This window comes from Eschrichtius robustus, chromosome 14 (assembly GCF_028021215.1).
Source record: "Eschrichtius robustus isolate mEscRob2 chromosome 14, mEscRob2.pri, whole genome shotgun sequence".
Lineage (NCBI taxonomy): Eukaryota > Metazoa > Chordata > Mammalia > Artiodactyla > Eschrichtiidae > Eschrichtius > Eschrichtius robustus.
This window is the reverse complement of record NC_090837.1, coordinates 76,921,708-76,944,963: the sequence shown is the minus strand read 5'-3', so window position 1 is coordinate 76,944,963 and position 23,256 is coordinate 76,921,708. Positions and strand designations below refer to the sequence as shown.

Genomic DNA, 23,256 nt, shown 5'->3' with positions numbered 1-23,256 from the left:
AGTCACCCAATCAGAGCTCTGGGGAGGGGCGGGGCGGGACACGAGACGAGGGTGGGGGGGTGGGGCTAGGGCTAGGAGTTAGAAGGCTGCGGGGAGGAGAGGGCGGGTTCCCAGCGATTAAAAGCGGCCAATCAGGGCGCGCCGGCTTCATTCGGAGAGCGGCGTGGGGCGTCGCCGCCGCCGCCGCGCGCGCCGGGGGCTGGTTAAGGCCATGAAACAAAAGAAATCCTGAGAGGGGAGCCGCTGCCACCTCCACCAGCCCGCCCCGCTGCCGTCCCCACCCACCCACCTAGTTACCTACCTTTGCCACCTTCCTCTGCTCCTCCACCCCGCCCTCTCCGGTCTCCGGGCGGCCCTGGCGCTGCTCGACCCGGGTCGCCAGCCCCGCCGCCTCCCCAAAGGAAAGGTGTTTGCGCGCTGAGCAGGGCCGGGGCCCTGTCCGCCATGGGGCTCGCCGCCTGCCGCGCCTGACCCGGCCGCCGCCGCCGCCGCCGCCATTGACAGCGCGCCGTCGCGATGCCGAGCGGCAGCTCCGCGGCCCTGGCCCTGGCGGCGGCCCCGGCCCCCCTGCCGCAGCCGCCCCCGCCGCCGCCGCCGCCGCCGCTGCCACCGCCCGCGGGTGGCCCGGAGCTCGAGGGGGACGGGCTCCTGCTGAGGGAGCGCCTGGCCGCGCTAGGCCTCGACGACCCCAGCCCGGCGGAGCCCGGCGCCGCGGCGCTCCGGGCCGCGGCGGCGCAGGGCCAGGCCCGGCGGGCGGCGGGGCTCTCTCCGGAGGAGCGGGCTCCTCCCGGCCGGCCCGGGGTCTCGGAGGCGGCCGAGCTGGAGCTGGAGGAGGACGAGGAGGAGGGGGAGGAAGCGGAGCTGGACGGAGACCTGCTGGAGGAGGAGGAGCTGGAGGAGGCAGAGGAGGAGGACCGGCCGTCTCTGCTGCTGCTGTCGCCGCCAGCGGCCGCCGCCTCTCAGACCCAGCCGATCCCGGGCGGGTCCCTGGGGTCGGTCCTGCTGCCCGCCGCCGGCTTCGATGCCCGGGAGGCGGCCGCGGCGGCGGGGGTGCTCTACGGAGGGGACGATGCCCAGGGCATGATGGCGGCGATGCTGTCCCACGCCTACGGCCCAGGCGGCTGCGGGGCGGCGGCGGCCGCCCTGAACGGGGAGCAGGCGGCCTTGCTCCGGAGGAAGAGCGTCAACACCACCGAGTGCGTCCCGGTGCCCAGCTCCGAGCATGTCGCCGAGATTGTCGGTCGCCAGGGTGAGTGCGGTTGTGGGGGGTGTCCAGCTGGGCTTGGCCCCCGGGGGTGGGTGGGGAGACGAAAGAAAGGAGCGTGGGGCAGGAAAGGCGAACCCGGAGAGTCCTCGAGGTCCACCGGGAAGGGGTCTGGGAGGGGCCGAGGGTCGACGAGATGAGAAGATGGGTCACCTTGCGAAAACCCCATGGTGTTCCTCTCATCTTGCGTGATAAAAGGTGCTAAGTTTCTCGAGCCACCCTATCCGGCGGTGTTCACTTTACTCGGGCTGTATTCCTGGAACACCCGACTGGCGTGGCACCAAAAACCTCAGTGAGGTGGTAAAAGGTCGGGTCGGTTGTGGATTCGGTGTTGTGCACGGAAAGCTTTGAGATTGCAAGTTTGCGCAGCCGACCGTCTTTGTAAAAGCGCTCAGCTTGTCTTACAACGGCTTGTTGGGAAGAAGAAATGGACAGAAATGGAGGCTTGTAGAAAGAGCTCGTTCGAGAGGGAAGGGGATGTCCAAGTGGTCGTTCTTACCGCCCGCCCCTCCGCTGTTCAAAAATTTAGTTTTTTTGCTAACTCTCTGTTGATCTTATTGTATTCCTTTCGATACATTTCAGCTCTCGAAAAGGCACGTTGGGTCCTTTTCAGAACAGTTTAGGGTGCACGATGAAGAAAAATTGGACAGTAAAGTAATTGAGTTAAGGAACTTCATGCGTTTATACAGTTTTGAGTAAATTCTCTTCACTTGCCAGCACACCAGTACTGCAGACAAGACTCCTCCCACATTGCTCAGACAAAGGACCTAGGTCTCAGATTCCAGGAGTAGATTTGTGGAGGTGGGGGAAGGGATGGCCAGAGTACCTCCGTATCCGACATTTTTAGGGAAGGTCTCATGCTCTTTAGCGTAGCTCTTTTTCCCCTTTATTGAAGGAGTACATAGTACCTGCCGCTGCCTTATACAATATGATTTAACCTGGTTGATGCATGTCTTTCTTCTGTTAGGTTGAGAGCATTGTCGGGGTCAAATAAAGAGAAGTGATGGCGCTGCTGCTTAAATGATCTCATCTTTCCCAAGTGGTCTAGAGTACACATAAATAAGAGGTCTGTCGAAATGGTGGTTTCAAATATCAGCGTTGGCTCATCTCTTACCTCTAGGATTTTAATAAGAAAAATCCATCTGAAATCCGGTTAGAGGAAATAGCGTATTTCAGACTGCCTGGTGACTGGTACTTAAAGGCAGTGTTCAAAGCTGATGCCCTTCAATTAAGAGTTTATTTCCGTAGTTCGGTAGATAAATTTTGCATGCCTTTTTTTTGTTTTTTGGTTTGTTTTTGTTGTTTTGTTTTGGCAATACTGAAGATACTAATCCAGGAGAGAACTGTTTCACCTCACATAGCATAAAATTATAACATCTCAAATTAGAGACTCAGAATGAGTTGGTTATTCCATTAACAACATCGGGGAATTGCTATGTATCAGGTTTGTATTTTGCCAGGCATTGAGTTTATGGCAGTTGGGAATGTGAGGGTAATTCAGACTAACTTGGCTGCCCTTAGGAAGCTAACAGTCTAATAAACAGCGGAATGGCGCTAATCTAATCTGTGGTTAATGGCATTAACTATAGTGTGTGACAAAGTGGTAAGTATAAGAACATCAACCCTGGAGGGCCTTGGAGAACAGATAGGACTTTAACAAATGGAGATGGAAGAAAGAATGAAGGACAGTGTGAGGAAAGGTGTGGAGAAATAATCTCTAGGTACGGTTGGAAAGTTGCTGCGGGGGCGGGGGGGAGGGGAAGTTTGTTTTTTTTGATACTTAGGATCTCATACTTAGAAGAGTGGTGAAAAGGGGCTGGGAAGGTGTCTGTTCATGCCCTACTAGGGTGACACTTCCTCAGCACAAGTTGCTTCAGTGTGCTTATGGTAACAGTTTAGGATAATGAAGGAAAAGAATACTTACAGGACAGTTTTACTAGGGGACAAGATACTGATATCTTTTGTATATTTAGTTTAATACAAATTTTTGTTTTCTGTATTATACCCTTTAAAGCATGATTAAATGTTCCTTAATTATGCAGACTGTTAACCTTTATGCAAATCCATTATTTAAAAGTAAACTGAATTCATTCCAAGTTTGTATTTCGTACCAAGTTATAGCAATGGAATGGTCTTTAGTTTTTCTTTTTAGGGCTGAGCTTATTGGTTAATAAGGAAATGTGAATCTATTTATGTCTTAGGACATGGAGACAAATTGCTGACTATTCCTTTTATGCTTAATATTTTCCCAGAGTTGACAGCACTGTTAAAAGTATGTCATCATTCTCTATCTTATTTTAAGAGCAAAAAGCCTTATCCTTTTCCTGTCCTGAACCATTCAACTAGTGGATCATTGACCCCCTTTGCCACACACACCCCTCAGCAGCACCATGATAAAACCTGTAAAGTTATTTTCGCACTCCTGCAGAAAACCAGGCAACTTCTAATGTTTGCATCCTTTTACAGTGTGATAATTTCCCCTTTCCCTAAGTGAATAAACAGGGCAAATCATTTAGTTTACTTTTTGCTTTGGATGAACAAAATTGTCCTCCTTAAGAATTATCCCTTCCTGCCATTTTATTCATTACCTGAAGTCATAATTTTCTGTTTGACATCTCTTAATTGGTTTTGGAAGTAATTATGTCACAGATGGAGACATCTGTGACCAGCTCTGAAGCCAAGAGTAGGACAAATGGAATTCTGAGTCATATAGACTAGCAACTCATGTAGATGGCCTCTAGCTCCATTGTCTCTCAGAAAAACAAACTACTGCTTTTGATCGTGATGAAAGTTTGCAGAGCGTTGACCTCGTGTTTATACTCCCCAGCAGCATATGGTCATTTGCAAATGTTAAATTGGCCCCCTTTTTTAAGTGTGCATCTCATTTTGAAACCAACAATACTGTACAACAAAGCCAGGAATTGAAAAGAGGCTAAAGACTTGTAATCCAAGGTTTTATATTACTGTAAGATTAATGTACTTCTTTAACTGTTTTCATTAGTGATTTACTTGATGGTCTATGTGTGTTCTCTAGCCTCCTAGTCAAGAAGGGCTATTTCTGGCTTTTTTTAATTGTATACTGTCAAAAAACATTTAAGCTAATACTCTCAATATCTGGATATCTATGAATAATACATATGCTGATATACTATACATTATAAAACATGTGAACAATTTTAAAAGGATGAGGTAAAGATGGAAATTGGAGTGTTTTGATTTTTTTTTTTTTTTTCTGCACTCCAATGAATTTTCTTGCACCCTACTTTGGCTATCACTGAGCTAGACCTTCTTAGAAATTTTTTTTCTTCTTTATTAAGCTGCTCTCTCTCCACTGGTCCCCAGTGATTGTGTATATTGTCACTTTTTAAACAGTTAATATGTTACCTTGCTTCAGGTTGTCTTAAATACATCCTTGTGAAAAATTTTTCCCAGTTTCCTAGGGTTGAACCACTCTTCCAGGTTCTAAAAAGAGAAAGCTTGGTCTTGTACATAAATTCCCTGTTTAAGAAGAAATACACATTTCATGAGGAGAAATAGTTTCAGAATAATGCTAAATAAAGCACAGTGTCTCTTTTGTGGAAGAGGGGGGATTGTTGGCATTCTCTCTGCCAGTTACTATATTACATGCCATTTAACTCTGCTAGGTGGTTATCCCCATTTTACAGACGTAGAAACTGAGGTGCTGATAGGTATCTTGCTCAGATAGTGGAACTTGGGGTTAGACCAGTTTGTTTGCTAGTAAAGATAAAGTTCTCATTCTACATTGCTGCCTCGGTATTGAAGCATCTTGCTCAGAAAGGCTAATAATATTTTGGGTTAATTTCTGCCCTAATCATGAGTTGGGGTACTGTATTTCTAATATGCATAACTTAAAATATCATCACTATCCAAATTAATTTACTTAATAAAATTTTGGTGTCTACTACACAGAAGGCACAGGTCATTTTCTAGTTCTAATGTGTCAAACTAGAAATTCACTGTCATTTATAATTCAGAAAGTTAATTTGTGTGTATATACATGCTAGCTTTAAAAATTAAATGTTGTCATTTTTCTAGGCTTTAAAACCTAAATAATAGTTTGTATTAGCTCTGGGACCATTCGGGAAGGTTCGATTATTATAATTGTTTTGCAGATGGGTGGGGAATCTGCTGCCTTTTCTTCCTGCCTTACTCAGCTAATGAACTATTTTGATTCACTAGGGAGGAAATGGAAAATAAAGTGGTAATTCAAGGGTGTATTTTCTGCCCCCTGGTAGAAATGCCAGTGACCTAAAAATGATCCAGGGAGTCAAGTATTTGAGAACTATTAATCTGTTAGAGATTTCCATTGAGGAAAATTTCCAACAACGTCTGTGGGTTGGAATTCTAGATAGTTCTTACATTTTAAGTTTTCAAGGAAAGGTGGAATTTAGTTATAAGACAGTGCTTAGTATTTTATGGATTTGGTTTTGAATGAATTTAGTATTTGTACACATTGTAGAATTTATTGCTTTTGTCTTAAACTGAATACAAAAATGTTTTTTAGAATGTATGTTTTAATATAAAAATATTTGTTGAAAACTGTCCCAAATTGCCTTTAACAGTCTCTGCTCAGCTGTGATATATTGGAAAGAGCCAGCAATCAGAAATTAAAATTCCTAAATTCTGATTACTCTGTGCCAGTAACTCACTTTGTGGTCTTGGACAAATCACTTAAACTGCCTAGGCTTCAGATTCTTCTTCAGCTGGGTGTTATCATATCTACAACACCTCTGGGGACTATGAATTTTACACAAATAAATTGACATATATGAAACTGTAAGTGATAAGCACATACTACTTTTGTTAAGTTAAATCTGAAATTAATTCGAACCACTCTGTTACTCTCGTTCACCTTTCCTCGACTTGAGCAGACAGTTTTCACACATTACTATATTCGTCTAAGGTGATAGAACTAGAACGAACTGATGTCTAAATGCCTGTTAGGCACATGGCAGCTCTATCCAGATAGGCTTAAGTGATGCTGTGATAACAAAGAACCCCAGCATCTCAGTATTGAAACAACAGTGGTTTATTTCTTATTCACAGGGGCTGTGCTCATTTTAGTCATTCAGAGTCTTAGACCAGTGAAGCAGCCAGCATCTCAAGTGTTAGCTGGTCTTCCCCTGTGCCCGAAGGATGAGAGACAGTGGCACAGCACACACCGGTCTTTAAATGTTAGACCCAGAAGTAATAATGATCACATCCGCTCATACTTCATTAATCAGAGCAAGTCATCTGGACACACCTAACTTCAAGTGGGAGAGAAATTGCATTACAATCATGTGCCTACAGGAGAGAGCCAAAATATTCATGATGATTACCACAGTATTATTTTAAAATCTATGGGATTGTGACAGAATTTTTTAAATGTAATTTATGCCCTATAGGATTTGTAATTTAAACTCAAAATGAAAAAATTATAGATAAAAGTGGTCATAACGGGAAAAAAGACACAGACCTACTAGAGAATGGACTTGAGGATACAGGGAGGGGGAAGGGTAAGCTGGGACAAGGTGAGAGAGTGGCATGGACATATATATATACACTACCGAACGTAAAATAGCTAGTGGGAAGCAGCCTCATAGCACAGGGAGATCAGCTCGGTGCTTTGTGACCACCTAGAGGGGTGGGATGGGGAGGGTGGGAGGGAGGGAGATGGAAGAGGCAAGAGATATGGGAACATATGTATATGTATAATTGATTCACTTTGTTATGAAGCAGAAACTAACACACCATTGTAAAGCAATTATACTCCAATAAAGATGTTAAAAAAAAAAAGTGGTCATAAGATACCAAATAGTAAAGTGTATTCGCAGTTTAAAAACTCCTTTAGGGACTTTCCTGGCGGTCCCGTGGTTAAGACTGCATTTCCACTGCAGGGGGCAAGGTTCGATCCCTGGTCGATCAGGGAGCTAAGATCCCACATGCTGCGCAGCACAGGCAAAAAAAAAAAAAAACAACTCCTTTAGGAAACTCCAAACATTATGGATAATCTGTTTTAAAACCCCATTGATCTTCAGGTGATTCTAAAGTGATATGTTTATTAAACTGCATCTTAATCCTTCTCAAATGGCTTATATACCATAATGCATGTTTACTTTTAACTTTTTTTCCCTTACTACCATTAGGTACCATATAGACATTTATAAGGATTACATCTGATATTTAAGCTTTTAAAATGATATTCTAATACTAGTAATACCAAGCCAAACTATGCTAAATTGAATATGCACAGCGTAATGTTATTTGAATACTTTGAGGCTTTATTCCATGACTGATTTTGAGAATTTTAAGTTACACTGCATAATTATAGCACCTCTTTCATGCCAGTGTTCGAGATTTAAGAACAATTCGTGTGGGCATGGTTTGTTGCCTTTGTCCAGTAAGCGAAAACAGCAGTTCATTGTGTGCAGGGAAGCCTGATTTGACCACAAGTAAAGTGGTATCGTGAAATAATAAGACTAGGCCTTAAAATAATAAAGAAAATTATTTAATTAGCTGCAGATGTAGTTGAAGGTAAGCATAAAGTAGCTTCGTCTTAAACATAGTTAGAAGAGAGTGGGGAGGTAATAGTTCCAAACTACTAGAAGGTTACCAGTGTAAAATGTTTGCCCTTTGGGCTGACCTTTTTATTACTGTCCCCCTGTCTATACCACTCTCCCCTCCCCTTTGGCTTATCTTCTACCTTTCCACCAGTACCTGCAGGAAAGGACATTGAACTTGGAGTTAGGAAACTTGTTAGAGAGCTGGCTTTACCATTTGTCGCCTGTGACCATGGACAAATCGCCCAACCTCACTGAGTCTCGGTTTCCTCTGGTGGGGGGAAAGCTAGTCCATCCAGCTGTTCTTCCTGGCCCTCCCCCACCTGCTCTCCATTGTGAGGATCAGGTATGGGAAGATGTCATTAGTACAGATTCACTGTACAATGGAAAGTGTAGAGATAATAAATTATATATGAGGCAGGGTAAAGTTTATCATTTTTTTTACTGCTAGATTTGTACGCTGAGCAAATGCTAGTTGAAACCAAAAATTGTCATTTTAGTAAGTTTTTCCTAGGACGTATATACCACTAGTTAGTGATATATATTATATTTTTTTATATTTTTTTAAGTTTACGATGTCTTAAAATTTTCTTTAAAATCAGCGCTTTTGAAATGTATTTCCTGGTAAAGACCTAAGCTAGTCTGTAGTCTGGAAGAGAATCATTTACAAATGAATCTGATTCCATTATATGATTCCCATACAGAGGTAATTCTCAGCTTTCTATTAACATCCTCTAAAGGGCATGAACCTAATTTTAAAATCCCCAGTTAGGAAAATTGTTCTGCCTTTCATCTCTAATTTACACCCTCTTCTGGGTGTCACAGTTTTAGTGAAAGGCCAAATATGAGCCCTTTTTTTGTTAAGTATGTCGATCCTCTTGTCTAAACTATGTGAAAAAGGAGGGGGATTTTAAATTTAGTTTAACCTCTGTTTTTAAAGATACCTTTATATATGCAGGGAATTCTCCACTTCTAAGAATCAACTAGGAAAATAAGGCAGGTTGAGAGAATGGTGTATTTAGGGAATTGGGGTATTTAGGAATCATTAGTTTATAACTTTGGGCAATTCTCAGCTTCAGTTTTCTTCACATACGAGATTGAACTAGATTATCTCTTGTAGCTCTTATATTGTTATTTTTGTCCAAAAAGAGTTCCTAAAATCATGTAAAAGTAAACCAGGTTTCAAATTACCAATTAGATTGACTTCAACATATCTCCTCCCAGTTTTGTAAAGTTTATAATATCTTAACATGCTTTTCACAATCTAAATATAAGTTTTATCTTCAGGATTTTAATTTTTTTAATGTTTTTTAACTTTCTATAGAAAATTGATTCATTTGATTTAAAAATAATTAATAATAACAAACATTTAAATGTGTCAGGTAGTATATCATCTCATTTGATCCATTCTTATTTCCACCATACAGATAAGGAAACAGATCTATGGGGATACAAATAACTTATTCAGGGTCTCAAGCTAATAGAATTAGAGACTTGAACACTCCAACTCAGTAAGTGGTAGAACAAGCAGACAAAGCAGCGAGGATATAAAAGGCTTGAACACCACCACCAACCAACAGTATAAGAAAAGAAAATGACAGATCAATATCTGTACTTGAACACATGTAGACACCAATTCCCTTTGGTGCTTAAAGTTTGGTACAAGTCAGTGAGGGCAGAATTGAATCTCAGTCATCTTAATGTCAGTTAAAGTACCTGAAACATAGCAGATACTTGCTGTTTATTTTATTGAACTGAATCGTTGGATTAGAAAATTGCCATTTTATTATTTATCATTTTAGTTTTCAAGTTGTGGGCTTTTCTTCCCTCTTGCCTTTACCTGAGGAGCCAGTCAACCTAAAGTTGTTTGGATCTGTTTGTTTTAGATGCTACTTGATTTAGGGCATTAGATGTCCATATGAATACTAGTAATCAAAACTAAAATCACATAAATGAAGCTGTTTGAAGTGTTGACATAGTGATGTCTAGAGTGAAACAGTATTCTTAACAGAAAATTTCAGAAAATTTTGACTAGAGCTACAAGAAGGGCCCTTGAACCCGGGAAAGGAAAGCTGTTTCTATATTGTGCATTTAGGAATCCATTGCATTGCCAATCTAAACAATTTATTTAAATGTTGGATTAAGTTGTGTGCATAAGAAACACTCTCTTACTGGGATTTAGCTGATATTCATCAGTCTTTGAAGCTCTTAATACTGAAAAATTGAGTCCTTGTAAAATTATAGGAGTTTTGAATACTCTGTCTAGACTCTTCCAAGAGGAAAGGGATCTTATTTATATATAAAATCAGTAAAGAATATGATCCCCTCATTAATTCTAATATATCATGAAATGTACATATAAAATAATGTGTTTCTCTAATGCTTTTAGAGAAAAATAGTATGGAGTAGTGAGAGGAGTATGGAATTATTAAGGCAACTTGTGTTTGAGATCTGACTTTCCAGCTGGGAGATCTCTCTAAGCTCTTTCAGTTTAGTTCTTTCCTGTCCTTCCTAAAGCTATTAAGCCAATCATCACTCTGTTATGATGATTAAATGAAAATATAGGAGAGTTTGGAAAACTGAAAAGTGTGCTATGAATTTTACTATTTCAAAGCCAAGCCTATTGGCTCAGTTTACTCATGAAATACTTGAAATGGTGGTGGGGGGGAGGGGGGTTAGGTAGCCTAAAAAAGCTGTCCTTTACCGACCACAGGCATTGTAATAAGTATTTTTAATACATTATTTCATTTAATCCTTGCAACAACCAAATGAGAGAAGTAACTTTAATTATAGTTCCTCAGCCATGAAGGGAGAGATAGAGGTTTGGTGGCCTGTTAGAGCTCCCAAAGATGGTTTGTGATGGTCTATTCAAAGTCTTATGTTCCCAGCTATAATTCAACCTACTTTTCTTGAGGAAAGGAAGAATATAGATGTATGCATGTGAGATACGGTAGTATCTGATTGTCCCAAGTGCTTTTTAGACTTCAGAAAGAAGTGATTTTGTACTTCCTAGGAGAAAAGGGACTAGGTCAAAAGATAAAAAGCATTGGAAAAGAGCTAGAGGTTGAATGACCTAACATTAAAACCACAAGCAAACTCTGGTGGTAGATTAGAACCCAGTCCTGCAGATAATCAGTTTTTTTTCCTTACATTATTTCCTTTAAACTAGACCTTGGAATAGTATTAGTAAGTGGTAGCTGTGATAGAGTCATATCTATGTTTGTATTATTCTTGAGTTCATAGAGCCTTTCACACACAGTCTTTATCTTTTCCAAATGACTGTGTTTATTACTCAGAAGAGTTTGTTACTCAGAAGATTTGGGGGGGGCGGGGAGGGGGGAAGTACTAGGAGGAGTTTCCAGGTTATTTAGGGAAATACCTGGGTAGAGATAAGGAAGAATAAGGCATGTTTAGGAGATGATAAAATCTGGGAGAAGGTAAGTGATGGCCACTTAATTAGGAGATGGATGGGGTGGGAGCTGGGGGTAATTTAAATATCAAGCCCAGAGTTCTAATTTTCTTGAAGATAAAAAGAACTACTCTTGAGTAGTTTCACTCCCCCTCTTCATTGTTATTAAAGTGTGTTTCTGTATGTGTGTGTATACTGATTTCCCTTTTAAAATAAAACCTCTTGGAGAGAATTTCTGAAGAAAGATATACCCCAAGGATGACCCAAAGTGAAAATACACATAGTTTTGGTATGTGTTTATAAGGGTTTTAGCGTTCTTAAATCACCTCATATTTGTAGCTAATTGATGAAATGAATGGGAAATACAATGAATTTAATTTCTGGAAAACAAAATCCTCTGTCGAAAATCTGCGACACTTCACATAACGTGTGGGACTTCTTTAAAAAAACAAAACAAGTTCTTTGCACCTACAAGATAGACTTTAAACTCCCTTGCCTCATGTTAAAGACTGAATCATCCCCCATTTGACCTGCTCCCCTGCCATTCTACCCTCCAGTCACTTAAAGCTCCCACAACACTGAGCCAGGTGTGGCTTTGGCACTTGGAGTTCCCTCTACTTTCCTTCCCACCTGGCAGAACTACTTTCTTCAAGCCTAAGTTCAAATGCCATTGAAGTCTTCTTTCATTTTCTGTAAGCAACAAAGCCCTCTCCTTTTCTATGCTCCCACTGCTTTGTATGCCTATTTTCATTAAAGCAATTATCTTATATCAGTATTATATCAGTATTGTTTTCATGACTGTGAGCTCCTTTCCTTTCCTTACTGTGAGTTCCTTGAGAGCAGAAGTTATGATAGTTCCTGTATATCACCTGGAATTAGCACCTGCACCTTTATAGGGAATTTAATATTTGAATGGGTAAGTTTAAGCATCAGGCTTGTGAATGTTCTTGGGCCAAAGAAGGAGTGGTTTAGCTAGGAACACCTAGCCAAATCCCTTAGGACAAGTGGAGGCCAGGTTTTACTTGTGCATCTCTTAACCAAATCACTTATCTCTCAACATAAACACCCTGTCTTTGTCAACACCCTGGCTTATATATTTCTTTTCTACCTATTTTGATTTTTATCAATAGTCTATCCCTTCACCCTACTCCAGTGCCCGTGATCCCCAGACTTTTCTTGTATTTATATCTAGCTACTTATATCTGGCGACTGCCCTAGACATTGGGTCTGTATTCTTGGGTTAGGGTTTAAATTTTTTCTGAACCAAATACTTTCCTTTGTTCAAAAGCCAGGGACCTGGAAGAATGGAGGAAATAATTGGAGGAAGGGAAAAATGGTAATACGGTAGGCAGAATAAACCCCCTTTCCCTGAAGATGCCTACATCCTACATCCCTGGAAACTGAATATGTATATGGAGTATGGACCTTGAGATGGGGAGGTTGTCTGAGATCATCTGGGTGGGCCCAGTGTAAACCCAGGAGTCCTTAAAAGCAGAAGAACTTTCCCAGCTGGGTCAGATACAAGAAGGGGAGAGATCTGAAGCATGAGAAGGATTCAACCTCCATTGCTGGCTCTGAAGATGGAGAGACGGGGCCACAAGCCATGTTGGTGGCCTCTAGAAGCTGGGAATGGCCTTCAGCAGACAGTCAGCAAGAAAGCAGGGAGCTCAGTCCTATGATGGCAAGCAACTAAATTCTGTCAATAACCTGAATGAGCAAGGAAATAGATTCTTCCCTGGAGCTTCCAGAAACACAGCCCTGCAAACACGTTGATCTTAGCCCTGTTGAGACCCGTGTCAGACTTCTGACCTACAGAATTGTAAAATAAAAAATTTGTGACATTGAAGCCACTATGTGGGGTAACTTGTTATGGCAGCACTAAAAAACTAAAGGAGGTAATAAGCAAAATTAAAGGACAGAACAAGATTTCTGGATTGAGGCCTCCATTTTCCTTCTAGCTCTCAGCTCCTACAGGCCACCTGTAGTTCCTTGCCACGAGGTCTCCATGGGCAGATCAAGCACAGATTGTCTGCTTGCTTCCGGGCTAGCCAGAGCACATCTGACTACTTCTGAAGCCAGAAGGAGAAAACTCTTTTAAAGGACTCGTGATTAGGCCAGGGCCACCCATATAATCTGGACAATCTTCCTATTTTAAGGTGAATTAATTTGGACTGGAATCATATCTACATTACAGACTGTAATTCTACATCTGGTTCTTCTAAGTATGTCATTCCAAGTGTTTCATGGAATTAAAAAGTGGTCTTAAAAATCTAGTCTAGTGCTTTTAAGCTTTTCTGATTGTGACCGGCCCCCCCCCCCCGCCGGCAAATTTACTGAAACATTTGGAACCTATTCAATTGATATTGCAAACCATGGTTTCAGAAACACTGAAGATATCATTTCAATTCCGTTTCTTCAACTCCTCTCCCAGAAACAGAGGACCCTCTCCCTCTTAACTGCTCAGGCAGCTGGTGGAAGAGGCTCTCTTTACCCTGGAGAAGCAAGACCCAACCTTTGCTACTCTACCAGGGAGTGAGAGGACCAGAATTCTGGCTGCAGCTAAAGAGTTTTAAGGTGAAACACAGTCCCAGCCACAGTGATAGAGAAAGGGGAAATGGGTTCCTACAGGAGGGAGGTAAGTTGGAGACTTTCTCTTGGGAGAATTTACTTGCAAATCAAAATAAAATTGGAGCTATGCAAGTCGTTAGTGCTATCCTAGTTCTTAATCTCTACGCAGTCTGGTATAGAACTTGCCATATGTTGGTTTTTATTTGTAGCTGTAAGAAATCAATTGTTAGTCCGTCCTTCTTGGACTTATTCAGCTTCGAGGTTATGAAATTGTTTACCCTGCTGTTCATAAATTTTTTTTAAAGCTCAGAACTAGCCAAAAGTCTGATTGATATGCTTAGTGTAATAAAGTGTATCATTTCTTCATAACTAATTTTTAAATTTTTCTAATTTAATATTTCTTTGGGGAAAAAAACCTAATGCATTTGTATGGTTCAAAATTTGTAAGAAATAAAAGTGTACAAGGAAAATTGTCACCCTCCTACCCTGTCTCCCTAAGTCAACCAGTTTTATGACTGCAGAGTATTCCCTTATATAGCTTTACCAGCCTCACACTAATACAAACAGTAATATAATACAAAGGTCATTTGCCCCTGTGCAAGTATTCCTACAGACTCAATTCTATGAGTGGGATTGTAGGGGCAAAAGGATACTTGACTTGTAATATTGATGGATATTGCAAACTGCCCTTGAGGAGTTTATACTCTCAGCAGCTAAATATAAGGGGTTTTTTTTCCCATTCTTACTAGCACTGTTTATTTGTTTTTGATATTTGACAGTCTTATAGGTGGAAAATGATACCTCAGTTCACATGAAAATGGGAATTTTCATGTTTGGAGCCATTTATATATTTCCTTTTCTGTGAGCTATTTCTTTCACCTTTTTTTTCTGTTGGGTTTTGGTGTTCTGATATATAAGGGTAGGTATATGGGTACCTGTGAAAGAGAGAGAAATTAGTCATTTGTGATGTGAGTTGTAAATAATTTTTTTACGTCGTATTTGGAGAGTTTTGCCATGCAGCAATTTTAAAGTGCAGTCTAATTTTTCAGTACCTTTATGGCTTATGAGTTTTGTGACACTCTGAGATTATAAATTTTTCAATGGTTTTTTAAAATATCATTGTACTTTCAAATAGAAACTCAATCTAAAATACTCTAAAAAGCTTTTTTACCTCCTCTACCTGCAAAATAGTAAAACAAATTGTTTTTTTCTGCTTAGTTTGTGCCATCTGTTTAGAACTCTGCCTATTCAAATTGTCCCAAACTTTATAACGTGTATATATATTCTAGAAACCGTGTGTTGGTTGTTGGGAGCTCAGAATATGCATGTTCTCATAGAAACAATAATGTGATTGATGAGGTTTCCTATAGGTTTCCTGATGTGAGTTAAGGCTACTGTGTTAAAACTGTCTTATAAAATTTAGGAGCGAAAAGAAATACTTCTATTTCTGTTGGCAGTGGCGTAAAAGGGGTTGGCTTTGCTGTCTTCCTGTTCCCTCTTTCACCTGATCTGCAAAACCTAAGCACATGACCCTTTTGGGCAGGGTAAGCCTATCTTACGCCCCTATCTGAGAGATGGTCCACACTCCAACCATCTGTCTTCTCTGTCTTCCTAATGAGCCATGTATTAAACATCTATTTATTTGTACCATCCATAGGCCCAATAGTGTCTGTGTACCTTTAGGCATATTTTCTTAGTTAATAATAATATACCTACTAGGTATTAAACAAAAGTGTTCTACTAAGGTGCACCTGACAGTTGCTTATAGTCTCAGAAGCATTTAGAGAAGTTTCTTAATGCAGCTTTCTGATGTTCACTACAGTAAGCATTGAGAGGGGCCAAACCTAGACTCTCAAGCTAACTCTCCCTTTGTCCTTAATAGAAGTTGCCCAGTGTTTTTCTGCAGGATGATCAGGGCCCTCTTTGTTAGAAATGTGTGATTCTAGCAGACTGCCTTCTTGTTGAGTTGTAGCTCAGAGAAGAAACTCATGTGTCCAGATAATGATAGTAACTCCCCTGAGTGTGTAGTATGAAGAATTAGGCATTCATTCCACCCCTTTCAGACTTTCTTAGGCATCTCCCCATCAGTCACATATTGGCCAATGGAAAATGATTGCAGTTCTCAACCTCAAGCAGCACCTACTGTGCTGACTGAGAGAGTTTCCTAGAGATTTAGCCTGTATAAATGATAAGTAGATGTAGAAGTTTTATTGTTCTGGTCTTCCAGTTCACTGTCTTTTGTGGAACAAAAGCAGATATGTTTTCCTGTACTCAGAAGTTACACTATCAATTTAACCTTGTAGTTCATTGTAGATATAAACTTACAGCAGCACTCTATAATACAAACTTTCATGTTTTACAGTAGCGTAGATTCGACTGATTGCACTCTGCCCTTCTTACCTCCTCCAGTTACTGCACTAAGTGCTTTCTTTGCAATTTTGCTTTTAGCTGCACCACCCACCCACCCCCACCCCCCAGTCTTCTTGAATATAACCTTCAGGTTAGAGAAAACCTGACTCTGAAAGTGTTTTCGTGATAGGTACCTAAGATCCAGCAGTGAGAAAGCAGCCGTTTCTAAGTTCTACAGTTTGTTGGAAGGAGAAACAGGATCTTCATTTGTGGTTCAGATCCAAAAGTTCAGTGGTAGGTTGAGTAAAGTTGTTATTGAATAACATATTCAGTAGCTTCATAGCATAAAGTCAGCATAATCAGCTCCCTTCAACAGGGTTGGATTAGCAGTATGGGGCCAGAATATGAAAGGCCGGGAAAGCTCAACAAAAATGCTTAGATGCAAAGCAATATGTATAAGAAGGGCCCAGTGTTCTTATATAGAAAAATGATCTTTGTTTCAAGAAATGTTATATGGCCACCCCGTGGCATATACTTATAGCCAACCACCCAGTGCTCTGAGAATGCTTAGGGAGGGCACACAAACCAGTCCTGAGGGAGAGGAAGCTCCGCAGAGGATGAGGCATCTAAACTGAAATCTGAAGGGCCACCAGGAGCTAAGCAGAGCTGGTAGTAAAGGGGCCAGGAGTAAAGGAACATTCTGATCACGGAAGCAAGGGAGCATGCATAGGAGTTTAATATGGTGGAAGCACACCCACAGAGTTTAAGAAGTGAGGAGGGGGAAAGGAGAGGGGTACAGAGATAAGGCTAGAGAGTAGTAATCAGGTACCAGGTACAGAGGAGCCTTGTGTGTGCCGTACTGTTGACTTTATCCTTATGGTAAAAGGGAGCCATTAAAGCACTTTATGCAAAGAAGTGAGCATGTGATAGGTGCTTTGTTTAGAAAGCATCATCTGCCTAAAGTGACTATAGAGAATGGATGGGAGTGAGGCAAGAATGGAGGCAAGGAGACCTATTTGGTGCAGGGTGGAGGGTACTATTGCAGTCACACAGGTTAGAAATGATGTCCAGAGAGAATTAGTTTTTATACATTATGAATTTGTTGAGGGCCAAAAAAAAACAAAGTTTTAAGAGAAGGATCTGCTGAGATTGTGACGTGTTTTTCAGCAGCACCTAGCTGCTTTATTTTGAGGAACTAGGAATAGCATGATATATTCATGAGAAGAAATCGATTCTGGCAAGCTTCGCGTTAAGACCTTTGAAAAGTATAACCCCAGAGTTTTATGCCTTAGTTGTATATTTGACATCTTTGTTACCGTTTGAAACCCTCTAATCTTACGCAGTTGGCGCTGGTAATGGGTGATTACTCCAAAAAGTAATCATGGGTAGTTATGCATAGGTGTCTTAGATATTTTATTTATTTAACTTAAATAAATTTTATTTATTTAACTCAGGATTTAGGGCCAAAGCCTTTTATTTGAGAATGGGACTGCCAACCAGCGTAGTCCTTCAATAAAACCACATTCAATGACCATATTCCATACAATTTCCAATATGTTTCTTTTGAATTTAGCAAGAACTTTAACAGTGAGTGCAAAGTTATTCTATGTCAGTTTTTTTACCCCAGGATTTTACAGTTGTCTCACCCATAGTTCAACAGCATCTTTTTTTTTTCTTTAAGGTACTCGTCTTTACTGAAATTTTTTAAAATAATCAATTTTCATACAAGTTCAGCGTCTTCTCTCATTTATATGTTACTGCTTTATGTAATTGTTAATTTAGTTAATGCATGAGTGCAGCTAGTATAAACAGATGGAAATCAAAACAACTGATTCTTAGTGAAGCCTGAAATCCAACTGATGGAACAGAAAAGAGATGATGTACTAGCCTTGAGCATTTTGCCATGGTCATCAATTGAGTTTTACAGAGGAAAGAGTAATGTTAAGGTAAAATGATAAGACAGTTAAATGGAAGTCAGTTGAAGAGTTTTTATCGCAGTATAGTTGTGTGGAATTTGAGATTCTGGGAATAGCAAAAAGACTATATAGATTATGAAGTCAGACTAGGTTTAACTCTGGCTCTGCCTCTTACTTGCTGTGTGAACTTGGACATGTTATACAATTTTTCTGTGCTTTATATTCCTTAGCAATAAAAGGAGTGTAATAGTCTTCTCATCCTTAGGGTTGTTATGTAGATTAAATAAGATGATAGATATTAAATGTCTCACATGTACATTAATGGTTTTTCTTTGCCGCCAACACCCTGCACGGTAGTAAACTATTAGTGTTCTGAAAGTCAGACCCACTTATAGTGTAGCTGGCCTATTTCATGCATCATTTGCAATGACTAATAACAAGAGGAAGAAACGATAAGCCTGACCTCTGAGTTAAAGACCTCCAGTAGAGGTGTCACCTCCTCCCTGAGAATGAGAGATCACCAGGAAAGTATGCCTCAGGATCTAGGAGTCTTAGTGGAATTAGGAGAGTTTTATCATCATCTAGTGATAAGTTTTTGTGATAAAGAAAAAACTCTTAAAACTTAAAGAGGGGGAAGAAAAACTGCCCAGTAGCAGACTTTTAGCTTGAAAGGAGCTTTCTGTGATTTGTCTTTATCAATATTATTGAAGTAGATGTTGATACTTACGAAATATTTCTTTCTAACAGGTTGTAAAATTAAAGCGCTGAGAGCCAAGACGAACACGTATATCAAGACACCTGTTCGTGGTGAAGAGCCCATTTTTGTTGTCACTGGACGGAAAGAAGATGTTGCCATGGCCAAAAGAGAAATCCTCTCAGCTGCAGAGCACTTTTCCATGATTCGTGCATCTCGGAACAAAAATGGCCCTGCCCTGGGAGGGTTGTCGTGCAGTCCTAATCTGCCTGGCCAGACCACCGTTCAAGTCAGGGTCCCCTATCGTGTGGTGGGATTAGTTGTTGGACCCAAAGGAGCAACAATTAAAAGAATTCAGCAGCAGACCCACACATACATAGTAACTCCAAGCAGAGATAAGGAGCCTGTCTTTGAAGTGACAGGGATGCCCGAGAATGTTGACCGAGCACGAGAAGAAATAGAAATGCATATTGCCATGCGTACAGGAAACTACATCGAGCTCAATGAAGAGAATGACTTCCATTACAACGGTACTGATGTAAGCTTTGAAGGTGGCACACTCGGCTCTGCGTGGCTCTCCTCCAATCCAGTTCCTCCTAGCCGTGCCAGAATGATCTCCAATTATCGAAATGATAGTTCCAGTTCTCTGGGAAGTGGTTCCACAGATTCCTACTTTGGAAGCAATAGGCTGGCTGACTTTAGTCCAACAAGCCCATTTAGCACAGGAAACTTTTGGTTTGGAGATACACTACCTTCTGTAGGCTCAGAAGATCTTGCGGTTGATTCCCCTGCCTTTGACTCTTTACCAACATCTGCTCAAACTATCTGGACTCCGTTTGAACCAGTTAACCCGCTCTCTGGCTTTGGGAGTGATCCTCCTGCTAACATGAAGACTCAGCGTAGAGGAAGTCAGCCATCTACTCCTCGTCTGTCTCCTACATTTCCGGAGAGCATTGAACACCCACTTGCTCGGAGGGTTAGGAGTGACCCACCTAGTACAGGCAGCCATGCTGGCCTTCCGATATACATCCCTGCTTTTTCTAATGGTACCAATAGTTACTCCTCTTCCAATGGTGGTTCCACCTCTAGCTCACCACCAGAATCAAGACGAAAGCACGACTGTGTGATTTGCTTTGAGAATGAAGTTATTGCTGCCCTAGTTCCATGTGGCCACAACCTCTTCTGCATGGAATGTGCCAACAAGATCTGTGAAAAGAGAACACCGTCATGTCCAGTTTGCCAGACAGCTGTTACTCAGGCAATCCAAATTCACTCTTAACTATATATATATATATATATATATATATATATATATGTATATATATATATATATATATACACATACATAAATACTATATCTCTATATGGACTCATAAAGGCATGGGTATAATGGTACCCCCAGTAAACTTCCTAATGATTTCTTATGACTGTTATCAGGCTTTATTGGGATTAGGCTAAAGTTGTTAGTAAACTTATAAAAGGCTGCTGTGGTAACACTAAACCTAAGTGGTCTCTTGTCTATTAGTTTGGTTTGAATTATTAATACTATCCTGTAGACCCAGAGACATAGCTTTTATAAGAATTGCTAAAGCTGACGTTCAACTCGGCTGAGTGAAGATAATCATAGGTTGTGTGAACCTATGAGAAAAGTATACGTCTAAGATTTCAAAACGATGGGTCCCAAAGCCTAACCACATTAAGAGTTTATGGAGGGTACTTGGCATTACAGATGATTCAGACACTTCCAGTGCTGCCTTCTTTACACTGCCAGTTTTCACAAAATAGGTTTGTTTGTTTTTTATTTCTCAACAACTTATGCCTAATTCTGCAGGATTGCAAGTAACTTTTTAATGCATTGTGATGACTTACTGGTAATAATAGGGCTGATGGCGGTTTACTCGATCACTGGTTATAATTTGGGACAAAAACTGCTACATTGACCTTCATCTCGCCCAGAGTGCTCACGGCTGGTATGAGCAGTGGATCAGGAATGCATTTGTGTCGGTTGTGAATTCACACCCATTGCCTCCCTTGGTGAATGTGGAAACGGCCACCTGGGTTTTTCCATTTCAGGAAGGGCTTTGGGATGCACCTATATTGGCTAATAATTGAGGATACGAACATTCCATTCATTAGTCTGATCAAGCTATTGATTAATTTTTAGACTATAGATCAAAATGTGAAACATTTTATGTTCAATCCATATTTGTCTTGCACATTATAAATATATTTTTATTTTTTAGTAATTTAGGGGAGGGGGGAGGGAGAGAGAGAGGGATAATAATGCCCTTAGCATAATTCACAAAAGCAGCTGTGATGACCTCCAATCAGTTTACTTCATTTCAAAACTTATTTCCAATCAAAAGGAAAGATTTCTTTAAGATACACTTTTTACATTTCACCTGTGGATGTCTGTGACTTCATCCTCAGTATGTTCCCAAATCTGTGCTGGCATTGAACAGACAAAACATTATACTGGTGGGTTTTTCTACTAATTATTTTTTGAAGCGTTATTTTCCCAACACAAAGAGCTTTTTTTCTCAGTATAACAAAAATTGAAATCCTATGTGTATTGAATAGTAAATAGACAAATTTTATTTTTTATTTCCACTTGAAGAGTTACATTTCGTATAAAAGTTTACAAATAACGGTTTTTATTTTGATTTTTTCAGTATAAAAAATTGCCTTGATGGCATATTATGATGTAATGCTAATTGCTTGTAGGATAGTTATATGTCAGTATTGAAACCTAATCTTTAGCTGCCGTCTTGTAGATACAAACGAATGTTCACCAAGCATGTATTTTGTATTTTGTTGCATTGTACACTGCAACTAATAAGCCAAGGAATCGACATATATTAGGTGCGTGTACTGTTTCTAAAAACCACAAACTAAGAATGATAAATTATCAATATAGTTTAGTATTTGCTAATTTTACTACACTCTTTTGTTATGTATATGTAGGGAAGTCATAGGGATTATAAATTCAATTTGAGTAAAGTTTAAAACCATATATTTTATGATAAAGGGCCTTTAACTTAAGATGGCCAAAGCACTGATATTATATATTTGCTGTAAAGAGAATTATAAGAGTTTTATTTTTCTGATATTAAAAGTTACTTAATAAAGACTTGTTTCCATTAACTTGAATGTATTCTCCTTGGTGTTTTTCATGTAATCATTGGTTTAGACTGGGAGACTGCTGTTTGCCAGAATTGGAAATTTCCTTTTACAGTGTTTCCCCTCTCCTCAGCCAGTGACCCTGTTGCTCTTGCTCCTATCCGAATTTAGCTTTTTTCTTTAAATAAGTGTCACATTGGGTAAAACTAGAGATCTGGCTAGTTTCAGATTGTATAGTTAGTTGCACGTTTATATAGTTGACCACAAATAACCACTATTAACCTAATTGTAAATAAAATAGTGAATGATTTATACATATTAATGTTAACTAAAATCCTGAACCCAACTTAGACTTTACTCAGTTTCCATCCTTTGTTACGGATTTTTGTCTTTCTATCACAACTATAAAACTAATTTTTTTCTAATATGAAGGTACGAGTTTTTAACTTTTAGTTCCTAAGTACCTTCCGAAAGGTTTTGTGGTTGATAAAAATGTTATCCTGTTAATGAAATTGACTTGATGCTGACTGGAATAAATTGTTGCCGTTTGTTAAAAAGCAAGAATAAAGACAGTTCTAGATTATTTTAATAAAGCCAAAATTCTATTGTTAATACTTAGAGGTATTAGCCATAGGAAGTCTTTTCATCGTAAGTTTTGGACAAATTCTCGGGCTGTGCTAGACGACTCTGGAATATATAGATTTGATGGGCAGGATCCTTGCCCTATAGAATCATTTTACCAGTTTTAGGATTAGCCTCCAGAAGTATGAAAGTTAAATTATTTGAGTGTGTTTTAGTATTTATACAATTCCAGCATAGATTGAATGAACGGTGAATATGAATTTGACCTTTACCTAATATAAGGTCAAGATCTTTCAGGGGACCTTGAAAAACAATCTACTTTGGAGGCTTTCCTTGCCAGAGGAAGCCAAAACTTTGTCTGAAAGTAATGTTAGCAAAACTGATAAGCACTTACCCAAGGTCTCCGTCTGAATCTGCCTTTCCTCACATGCCCACATTCATTTTCTTGTTTAAGGACATACTGTGGGAGAGGCTCCAGGAACCCCATGGACCTGTGTTACCAGGGAATTGCTGCACCACACTGGATAATCTGCAGTGTGGATAATCCAGAATTAGACAAACCTATTGAGAAGAACTTGACATTCCATTCACACAACCTTGGAGGCCAGATGCTAAACTGAAAACATTTGGATCAGCTAGCAGCTTAGTTACTATAATGATACATAATTCTTTCTGTAAAGGATTTTATCAAAAGAATCCCCTTGCAAAGTAGGTTTTTAGCAAGAGTGAAAAAGGCTAGAATACTTAGGTTTAGAAAATAGATAACAGAATATTGCTCAGCCATAAAAAGG

General features: G+C 40.2%; 1 protein-coding gene across 1 annotated transcript; it reads left to right on the top strand.

The window, feature by feature from the left end:
• Positions 1-501: 501 nt before the first annotated feature.
• Positions 502-21,831, top strand: MEX3C (mex-3 RNA binding family member C). Its single transcript, XM_068563494.1, has 2 exons — positions 502-1,249; positions 18,817-21,831. The coding sequence occupies exons 1-2, from the start codon at positions 517-519 to the stop codon at positions 20,040-20,042; spliced, it is 1,959 nt and encodes a 652-aa protein (XP_068419595.1). The 5' UTR covers positions 502-516; the 3' UTR covers positions 20,043-21,831.
• The last annotated feature ends 1,425 nt before the right edge of the window (positions 21,832-23,256 follow it).